The following is an 11,208-nucleotide window of genomic DNA, read 5'->3' as shown; positions in this document are numbered from 1 at the left end:
TAGTGCCTGAAATGGTGACAGAATATTCAATAGCAACGTTCAAAAGGAAATTATATGTATCTTGAACAACAAATCAGATAAAATGATGGAATGAAAAATTATTTGGTTAATTATTCCAATAGTCTCAGTGGGTGCTCCAAGATTCTATGATTCTCGCTGCTTTATGTCCTTCCCGCTCGAGTGCTTCTCAGTCTCTTGAACATTGAGCAGGTGCAGAATGGTCACAATATTCTGCATATTCTCTATTTCCGCTCCGAGTACAGCTGAGAGTCACCGCACATGTCACTCTGAGTCTGCGGTCTCCCCACCCACAGCTTCCGGTTGCTGCTCTCGCCCTGACCCAATTGTGTTATTGGAGAAATGTCTGCCTCTGCCATTGGCTGGATGAGCAATGCAGTGTGACGGGGATCTGTATTTCTGCCTCTGCCATTGGCTGGATGAGCAATGCAGTATGACGGGGATCGGTATTTCTGTGTCTGACAGAGGATTCCTCTCACTGCAGAGTTCCAGACTCAGGAAGGATCATGGGGAACCAGCTCGCTCAGATGCTCATCATTATCTCACTTCTCAGTAAGTATTTCCTTCCCAGTAAAACTCCATTCTCCTCCTGGCTGTTGTAACCCTGACGTTATTGTTGGTGAAAACAATAGTGATGGTGAAGATTAAGTTGATCAATTTGAGGTTGATACTGATTGTTTCTTTAATCTATTTTTTACGTCAGATTGGAGCCATCAGGACACAGTGGAGCAGCCGGATGCTGAAATAAAGATTGAAGAGGAAAGTAATGTCACACTAACCTGCAACTTGAAGACAAGCATTTCTACCCCTTATGTGTACTGGTACAGTCAGAGGTCCGGGAAGGCTCCACAATACATTCTTCGTGTTCTGGGGAAGAACATTTACAGACACCCTGACATCACCGATCGCGTTTCAGCTACCTTAAATAAAACTGCGAAGCTTAGCGAGCTAATGATAGGCAACACGCTGATGTCTGATCGCGCACTGTATCTTTGTGCCTTGCAGCCCACACTGCTACGGATATAGCGGGTCCCGTACAAAAACCCAACAGTCAGGGTTCCAGTTAGTGCTCAGCAAAGAAACAGCAATCCAGCCTCCACAGTGACAGTCACAGTCGGAGACCATTAGAAAACTGTAACAAATCGCACCCTACTGCACAGTATCCCAGATGTGATCCCACTCATACCCTCTATAACTGAAGCATAACCGCCATGTTTTTGTGATGAATTCACCTCACAATGAACAACAATATTCTCATTATTTGCTACACCTGTAAACTGGCGTTTGTGATTCACGCACTCGGAAACCCAGATCCTTCTGAATCTCAGTCCACTGCAATTCCCCAGATAATCAGCTTCTCTGTGTGTCTACCTCCCAAAATTAATAATTTCATATTTTCCACATTATACTCTGTTTGCCAGATCTTTGTCCATTCACTTACCCTATCCATGCCCTTTTATCGGCCCCTAAGGTCCTCTTCAACATTTACTTTCCTACATCTCTCTCTGTGGTCAGCAGATTGAGCAAATATACCATCCAAGTCATTTATCTAAATTGTAACCGTTCGAAGGCCCAGCACTAACTACATCCTGACAAACTGAAAAATATCCAGTTTGATGTTCGTAGTGGATTTCAGGAAAAGGTTACAGAAATACAGGTCCCGGGACACCTGCTGAGGCAGCAATAACAAACTGGGAAAGAGCTCCACTATCACAGGGCAGAAAATGTGTATCAGAGTTTGAACAAGCTGTCGTCGGGACCGAAGCTCGCAGCGTTATCGCGAGTCCTTTGTCGATAGTTTGACGTTGATAACAGGAAATACTTTGGGACCACCTTGCCTCTGGCGGGGTTCCCAGTGGGAGGATTTACATGGGCAGAATGGTGGAAAGGTGTCAATTTACTTATAGAGCAATATCCAATGGCAATTCTTCAGAAGCCGCTTTTCAAACCATAAAATGTCGAATTATCGAGGAAGATTGAATGATGTTAAGGCCGTTTTACATTATTTCTGAGTCACTTCATTTATGATTTTAATTGATCGTTAACTCTATGCATCACACTCGTTATTTTTCACTTTTTTCCACTTCATTTTTCATTGTTACAGAATGTTCTGTGCTGTTCTTTCACTCATTCCGTCAATATGTTAACACTTTCCCTTTCTTCGACTATATTTCCAACTCTCTTCATATTTCTCCCTCTTTAACTCTTCCGCTTCTATATAGGTGTTGTTCTCATTCCCCCTTCCCATGGAATACAACACCCCGCTTCATGAAACGCCGATATTGCAGCCACAGTGAAGCGGCTTTGTAAGACGGTGCAGGTTTTTGTATGGGGTCTCCCTCTGTTTGTTACACTGTGCCTCACAGCGCAGAGATAGGTGGCAGCGTCTGTAATATGCGCCTCTCTCACAGTCAGGATACTGAGCTTGTTGTCTCCACCGATTGAAGCTGTAATCCTCCCGTGTTGATCGGTTCCTCTTGTGGCCATCACCAGATGCTGGGGTGCCTGGTTCGGGTACTGTCTGTACCAGAATACGATGCTAAATGCAACACTGCTGGTGCAGTTCATGGACACATTACCCGCTTCACTAGCAACCATCCACCCAGGGAGCTGCTGCACCTCATCTTCTCCGCTCACCTCCGTGCAGATCAGAGTGAAACACAGCAAAATGACTGTGTGAACCCGAAGCATTATCAGTTCACACGCAATACCGAGCTCGGCTTAGAACCGGGAGGTGAATACTATATTCTGAAAAATTAACCGGGAGCTCAGCGACGTGTTTCTGTTGAACTAAATAAATGAGCTGAGCATTTCTTAGGGTTTAACCACCCAGTCTCCACGTTTCACACTGACACCAGCTTGCACTGCCTCTGAACACGCACCTGTCCTCCCACCTTAAATACTTCTCATATATCACTCTGCTCCCTAGCGGTGGATACTGGTAAGGACACGGTGCAATTATTCACTTGAACTGCCGACAAGTTGCAGTTCACGAAAAAGTAACGAATGAGAACATGTATTCCCTCCTTCCTGTTACAGCTATGTTATTGCGGGAGATGAAAAAAATGAATGAAAATCGCTTCAAAGTAGGCTTCAAATGATGTCACTGTGAAAAGCCCCAGTCGCCACATTCCGGGGCCTGTTCGGGGAGGCTGGTACGGGAATTGAACTGTGCTGCTAGCCTGCCTTGGTCTCCTTTAAAAGCCAGCGATTTAGCCCAGTGTACTAAACCAGCCCCTAAATGCGAAGAACTTGATGTTTCTGCCGGGTTTCGAAGCGGGGACCTTTCACGTGGGTTAGGCGAATGTGATAACCACTACACTACAGAAACAGCTCAGAGACTAAATCTCACCTTCATGTCTGCTGTCCAACGATTGCGGTGCCTTTTGCTCACCTCACTCTTCCTGCAAATCTGACCAGTCGGTTTGAGAAGACGAAGATCCTGATGAAGGTCCTTATATCATTTTCCAATTTGAACCCGTCAAATGCGAACTCGTCTCTCTATCGGACATTTGTAACATCCCAACAGTAATAGCAGCAGTGAAAACACATGATAATAAATAACTTTTTTAAAGATTCAAGTTTCATATCAGTGTTAAAATAATGTTTCTGTTTCCGCATTGGCTCCCTCCATCACATTTTCTTCACTAAAGATACTCACCCAGTCTCCCACTGCCCTCTGGTGGCAGCTACAATCACTACAACGTGCGCTTAAAAATACCTGTCCCATTTCTGGAACCTAAGGCCATAAGACATAGGGGCAGAATGAGGCCATTTGGCCCATCACGTTTGCTCCGCCGGTCAAACACAGCTGATGTTCTTCTCATACCCAATCTCCTGCCTTCTCCGCATTACCCTGGCTCCCTTATTAATCAAGAAGCTGACTATCTCTGTCCAGTGTGGGGCAGCTGAGGTGCAGCGAGGTAAGAAGCACCGATTTGTGCGGCACTACCAGGCGGAAGGGAAGTGTTTCAAGGGACAATTAAAAAGGCAGGTGGGACAGACAAGGTGGGGTATCGGACGGGGACGGGGGTGGGGGGGGGGCGCCGTGATCGAACAGCAAGGGAGGGGGTTTGCTCAGACCGGACGTGCGTCGGATCACAAGATGGGGCCGGGTCAGACCAGGGGGCATCCGAAGGAACAAAGAGGAGGGAATGGGAGGCTCAGGTGTCGAGTGGGATCGGACGGCGGAGGGTCAGGCTGGAATGAAATGGGAGGGCCCGGCTGCATTGGAGAGGGAGGGTCAGACTGGACTGGAGTGGGAGGGCCAGGCTGGACTGGAGTGGGAGGGTCAGGCTGGACTGGAGAGGCAGGGTCAGGCTGGACTGGAGAGGGGAGGGTCAGGCTGGACTGGAGTGGGAGGGTCAGGCTGGAGTGGGAGGGTCAGGCTGGACTGGAGTGGGAGGGTCAGGCTGGAATGGAATGGGAGGGTCAGGCTGGACTGGAGTGGGAGGGTCAGGCTGGACTGGAGTGGGAGGGTCAGGCTGGACTGGAGTGGGAGGGTCAGGCTGGACTGGAGTGGGAGGGTCTGGCTGGACTGGAGTGGGAGGGTCTGGCTGGACTGGAGTGGGAGGGTCAGGCTGGACTGGAGAGGGAGGGTCAGGCTGGACTGGAGTGGGGGGGGGGTCAGGCTGGACTGGAGTGGGAGGGTCAGGCTGGACTCGAGTGGGTGTCAGGCTGGACTGGAGTGGGAGGGTCAGGCTGGACTGGAGTGGGAGGGTCAGGCTGGACTGGAGTGGGGGGTCAGGCTGGACTGGAGTGGGAGAGTCAGGCTGGACTGGAGTGGGGGGTCAGGCTGGACTGGAGTGGGTGGGTCATGCTGGTCTGGAGAGGGAGGGTCAGGCTGGACTGGAGTGGGAGGGGGGTCAGGCTGGGTTGGTGCGGGTGGGTCGGGCTGGACTGGAGTGGGAGGGTCAGGCTGGGTTGGAGTGGGAGGGTCAGGCTGGACTGGAGTGGGAGGGTCAGGCTGGACTGGAGATGGAGGGTCAGGCTGGAGTTGAGTGGGGGGGGGGTCCGGCTGGATTGGAGTGGGAGGGTCAGGCTGGATTGGAGTGGGGGGGGGGGTCAGGCTGGATTGGAGTGGGAGGGTCAGGCTGGGTTGGAGTGGGAGGGACAGGCTGGACTGGATTGGGAGGGTCAGGCTGGACTGGAGTGGGGGGGGGGGGGTCAGGCTGGACTGGAGTGGGAGGGTCAGGCTGGATTGGAGTGGATGGTTTAGGCTGGACTGGAGTGGGAGGGGCAGGCTGGATTGGAGTGGGGGGGTCAGGCTGGACTGGAGTGGGAGGGTCAGGCTGGATTGGAGTGGGAGGGTCAGGCTGGATTGGAGTGGGGGAGGGTCAGGCTGGACTGGAGTGGGAGGGTCAGGCTGGATTGGAGTGCGAGGGGCAGGCTGGATTGGAGTGGGGGGGTCAGGCTGGACTGGAGTGGGAGGGTCAGGCTGGATTGGAGTGGGAGGGGCAGGCTGGATTGGAGCGGGGGGGGGGTGTCAGGCTGGATTGGAGTGGGGGAGGGTCAGGCTGGACTGGAGTGGGAGGGGCAGGCTGGATTGGAGTGGGGGGGTCAGGCTGGACTGGAGTGGGAGGGGCAGGCTGGACTGGAGTGGGGGGTCAGGCTGGACTGGAGTGGGAGGGGCAGGCTGGATTGGAGTGGGAGGGGCAGGCTGGATTGGAGTGGGAGTGTCAGGCTGGACTGGAGTGGGGGGTCAGGCTGGACTGGAGTGGGAGGGTCAGGCTGGACTGGAGTGGAAGGGTCAGGCTGGATTGGAGTGGGAGGGGCAGGCTGGACTAGAGTGAGAGGGTCAGGCTGGATTGGAGTGGGAGTGTCAGGCTGGACTTCAGTGGGAGTGTCAGGCTGGACTGGAGTGGGAGGGTCAGGCTGGGCTGAAGTGCTGGGTCAGGCATTTTGCCCATCTCGTCTGCACCAACCCTTTCAATGAGCACCCTACCTTGGTCCAGATCCAGCCTTCATCCTGCAACCCCACTTGACCTGCACGGGAGCATTGTGGATAGCACAATGTCTTCACAGCTCCAGGGTCCCAGGTTCGATTCCGGCTTGGCTCACTGTCTGTGTGGGGTCTGCACATCCTCCCCGTGTCTGAGTGGCTTTCCTCCGGGTGCTCTGGTTTCCTCCCACAGTCCAAAGATGTGCAAGTTAGGTGGATTGGACATGATAAATTGCCCTTAGGGTCCAAAATTCCCCTTAGTGTTGGGTGGCGTTACTGGGTTATGGGGATAGGGTGGAGGTGTTAGCCTTGGGTAGGGTGCTTTTTTCAGGAGCCGGCGCAGACTCAATGGGCCGAATGGCCTCTTTCTGCTCTGTAAATTTTATGATCTATGAACCTGCACATCTTTGGACACTAAGGGACAGTTTTCGAATGGCCAATCCAGTTAGCCTGCACATTTATGTTGCTGACGGCTCAGTATATCATCATATTCGCAAGGCCGAACGTTGACGCAAAATACAGAGTTCTCATCCAAACGCCATTGTTAACAACAATGCCCACCAAATTCATTCGAATGTCCTTTGTCCAGCTCTGGGCGAAACAACTGCCCACCTCACATTATAAATAAGCCTATTCCTGTTAACCTATTTAAGGATTAGCATGGAGATTAATCAATTTAATTTGTTGCTTTCGATCTTCGCCAATAGGATGAATTGGAGAACCAATGCCCTGTGAGAACATTGGTTGAATTGAAGAGAAAAATAGCTTACAGGCAATTGGATGTGACCCGATGACGTTGTGAGCAATGTACCAATCACCAGGCACTCGGATGTGACTCAACCTCTTCTTAACTCTTGACGAAAACAATTTCAGCCTCAACCATTTCTGTTCAAAGCTGCCACGATCTCTCTGCAAACATGTCGCCTGTTACTGTGTATTTATTCCTCACAGCGGCCGCTCTTTTAACCGGTAAGTTCACAAGTTGCACAACTCTTTCTGTCACAGCTTTTCCATACATGACATTCTGTCAGGCAGGTCGCTCAATACAAGGGGGTGGGTGTGGGTGGTCGGACAAATAGATTGACCCCAACTTCGAAAAGTCATCCGGATCTTGCTGGTCTCAGCACAGAACGCTGTTTGCTGGAAGTCGGCACATTTCCCAAGGGAATGAGAGCGGAAGAGTTGGGCTGAAATTGAAGCTTCTCTGCTCCTCGTGAATGACATTGACAAACAGCGGACTGTCAAACCCACAGATCGTTAGTACTTTCCGCTTCCAGTTAGAGTACTGAAGCTGAGGACCGGACCTCGTTAGAAAGACCGGACTTAAAAGATTTACAATTTCCAAACAATTTCCCGTTACAGCCACTAAGCTGTATGATATATAATTCTGTTCTGCTGTCTGTTCACTCTCTGAGGCTATTGTTCAGGATGACGGGACGATTCTGCGGTATAGATTCAGTGAATTCGCATTGTTTAATTGAAAATCACTCTGGGTTCTTACAGGACATTGTCGAGGAGATTCCGTTTCTCAGACACCGGCTGCTGTCACAGTGAGTGAAGGAAAAGATGTTCAGTTATTCTGTAATTATACAGCTACAAGCACGAGCAATCTTTATCTATTCTGGTACCGTCAGTATCCCAGTCGATCCATGGAGTACCTGCTGCAGATTAGTAAATACACCGGGAACACAGAGAGATACCCAGGGGACCGTTTTTCCGCGGAGCTCAATGATACAATCCGCACCGTCCTGCTGAATGTGTCTAAAACAGAGCTGACAGACTCCGCGGTGTATTACTGCGCACTGAGGCCCACAGAGACATAGAGCTGGGCTGAACCTGTACAAAAACTGTCAAAGTGCCATTCAGCATAACAGAGCGTGAGGCAAACGCTGTCATCAGCGGCGAATCTGTAATGGAGCCTGAAATCGAGGTGATATCTCAACTTTTCAATTCGAACATACACTTTTAGCACTAATAAATTTAATGCGAAAATAAAGCAATGGAAGGGGCCAGTTTCGTGAATGCACGTTAGAATATTTATAGAGCTTCAGGTTGCAAAGTGTTTCACCGTCACTGTTATAATACAATGTGGAAAACCTTGCAGCCAATTGGACAGAGCATATCATTCCATACAGTAATATTTAATAGCCTCGCTGTTACAGTAATTGTGATTGGTGGATGGATATTGGACAGGGCATTTCTCCTGCTCATTTTTTTGGAAATGGCTGCCGTGAGATATAGATGCCTCCATTGTTATATGTCTCACTGTGTTAGCTTCGCACAGAGACACATTCCGGAGGAAGGCGGTGTCCTCAATTTAACATATTATCCAGAGGCCAGGAACTCTGACAGTGCAGCATTCCCTGTGGGATGCACCGTCTCCTCGGTAAACTCCAGGATTCTTGTTCCTGACGGACTGCCGGTGTCCTGTTGAGAGGAAGGAACCTCTGAACAGGCTGGAGATAGAATCCTGGAAAATCCCAGAACGTGGTGACCACTCATTAATCCAATCCGGGAAAAGGAGACAGGAATAAAGAAAAGGGAATTAATAACAAATTAATGATCTTCATGGAAAAAGGAGGACAATTATTTTAACCCCTGGAGTAAATTATTCCTCGGTAAACCAAAGAAGGACTTTTACTGATGTCACACCATTTACCGACTCCGGATGTCCGAAAGCACTTTTCAACCTCAGGAAGTTCATTCCCACTGAAGTCGGTGTTGTGATGTCGGCGATATTATTAACAGGGAGGTCATTGGGAATGTTTAGTTCTCCGACAGAAAGTGTTGTCATCCTAATGCTTGAGCGAAGGGATTTGAGAGCCTAGGTATTTTCCTGGCACTTTGACCTTCTTGCAAATAGTAACCAGAACATTCTGTGACGATTTGGTGGACATCCCTTTCTCTCTCTCTCTATGATATATTGAGGAATCACATTGATTTGAAACCTGTTAAATCTCTTAGTCAGACCACCCAGTGATATTGGAATAAAACAATTTATTCTGTTCACTGTCTAAGTCTCCACTGTCATCCTCCTCATCCTCCAGGTACCATCACCTCAGGTGGCGCTGGTTGACCATTGCCTTCCATTAGATTGACCCATGATTATGTTTGACTGCAGTTATTTCAATTGCCTCCTGCATTTTGGTTGACTAGAAAAACTCTCCAGCTCTTACGACCTGTCAATGGGCATCTTGGAAGAATTTACAAGCTGATCATCAATCGGTTTAACCAGACTGCGATCCAGAAAGTCCTGAAGTGGGGCTGGATTCCAGAGCCTCAGGCCCAGAAACGTGCTCTGTACCAGAGCTTCTGTAATTCATACATAGGCTCTTGCCCTAAATACATATCGTTTACCGGGAAATGACACGAAGCATAGACATTTCCTGTATTCTCAGCTGTCAGCTGAGACGGCGGTGAACTGACGCCTCTGTAAATTTTGGACACAGATACTGTCCTAGCGCGCCATCTAGTGGAATATTCTCTGTCAAGCAGCGATTCTCGATTTATCCTCGAATATTGGGGAGATTTTATTGTGGCAACTTATTACGGGGTTTATTACTTTGATGTCTTTATTACCGCATCTGAGGCATTTTCCATCACACTGCTTTTGCTACACTTGCTATTTCGGATTGACGCGAGCTCATTTGCCTCAATCTTCTGGCGTGCCTACGTCATTTGTAAAGTACTTGTTATTTGCATAAATAGCTTAACGAAATAAACTGATATATCCACAACTGATAAATTTGGAACGTTAATTTCGGAACAATGGAAGGCTTGAAGGTTCCCTAAACATTAAACAATGATGGTAACCAAATTCCAGTAAGCCAATGTATCATCCAATGATTTACGTGTTTCTACTGAGGATTATCTGCCAATTAGATTATTAGGAACAATAAAGCATATGTTTTAAGTCCATAAGGAAGAACCTTTTAATCGATTTTGCTTGTATCACACTCACTTCTAAAGCCCATTCACTACATGTCTCTGCAGTCCCCATATCGAGTGAGCAGGGTACAGGGCTCTCAACTCTTTGTTACACAGTGTCTCACTGCATTGTAATACACCGCACAGTCTGTCAGCTCAACTGTGTTAACACTGAGAGTGGTGGAGCCTTTCTCAAGGTCCAGTGATACTTTAAACCTTCCCTGAACTCTTTAACCTCCTAGTGTGGAGACCAGATACTCGGGAGCTTGATTGGAGAACTTCCGGCACCAGTCATTTGTAGTGGAAGTAGCGTTGTGATGAAGCGAGATAGTCTGACATTGTGTTACCCGAGATATCGATATCTGAAATGTCTCTGAGTGACAAGGAACAGCTGTTAAAACAGAAATAAAATTAACATCACGATATGTCCAAGGAGAAATAGATAAAGTGCTTGAGTATATAGGCAGAATAGGCTAATCTAACAGTCTATCTATCATGATGTGAAGATGCCGGACTGGGGTGGGACGGTAAGAGGTTTTACCACACGAGGTTGAAGTCCAACAGCTTTGTTTCGGAACTTCTTACTGAATCTATCTACCATTCTATTTGTCTGTCTGTGTTCCCATGACTATCTAACCATCTATCAATTTTTCTATCTATCTGCATCATTCATTATCTATCTTTCTCTTGCACGTCAAGCTAAGTATTTGAAAGAGAAAGAAGAGTCAGATTTTCTGCCTGTGTCTTAACTTTGTAGTTTGGGACAATTAAATAGAGAACATTACTTAACCTGCCCTGTTCCTCTATATCTCCTGTAACAGCTATAACAGAGGTTATTCCTAAGGTTGAGAACGCTACCGTGCTGCCCTTGTGTTGGAAGATTGTCCAGATAGAAGTTTGAACATGGGAAAGTAACATTTATGATCATCACGCGCATCTCTAAAGGTTCTGGTTTGGGGAAAGGTTAACGGGGCAGCGGAGACCCGACAGTGAACAAGATATTGTCCAGCCGGATCCGCTCTGTGTGGCACTGTGTCTGCTTCACACAGAGATACATTCCGGAGTCCTGGACCGCGCTCTCATCTATACAGATGGTATTGGACTTATTTGTTCTGTCAAAGGACAGGGTGTAGCGTCCTTTGGTCTTAGTCCCCCGGTAAATGGAGGCGATAAATGTGGGAGCCCCTATCAGTGTCTGTCTGTCCCAGACTACGAAATAGCCAGAACCAATGGAGTGCCAGCAATTCAGTTCAGCCCGATCCCCTTCCCGAGACACCGCCTGCTCAGGGTGGGAGCTCTGATCCTCACACTGAACAGCTGGG

General features: G+C 48.5%; 1 gene segment (V, D, J or C); it reads left to right on the top strand.

The window, feature by feature from the left end:
• Positions 1–524: 524 nt before the first annotated feature.
• LOC119959816 lies at positions 525–7,782 on the top strand. The segment is given in 4 exon segments: positions 525–570; positions 722–839; positions 6,855–6,928; positions 7,463–7,782. Coding segments are annotated over 4 exon segments (558 nt in total).
• Positions 7,783–11,208: the final 3,426 nt, after the last annotated feature.

The sequence above is a fragment of the Scyliorhinus canicula genome, unplaced genomic scaffold (assembly GCF_902713615.1).
Source record: "Scyliorhinus canicula unplaced genomic scaffold, sScyCan1.1, whole genome shotgun sequence".
Classification (NCBI taxonomy): Eukaryota; Metazoa; Chordata; class Chondrichthyes; order Carcharhiniformes; family Scyliorhinidae; genus Scyliorhinus; species Scyliorhinus canicula.
Note: the sequence above shows the minus strand (reverse complement) of the source record. Positions and strands in the feature narration are given on the sequence as shown.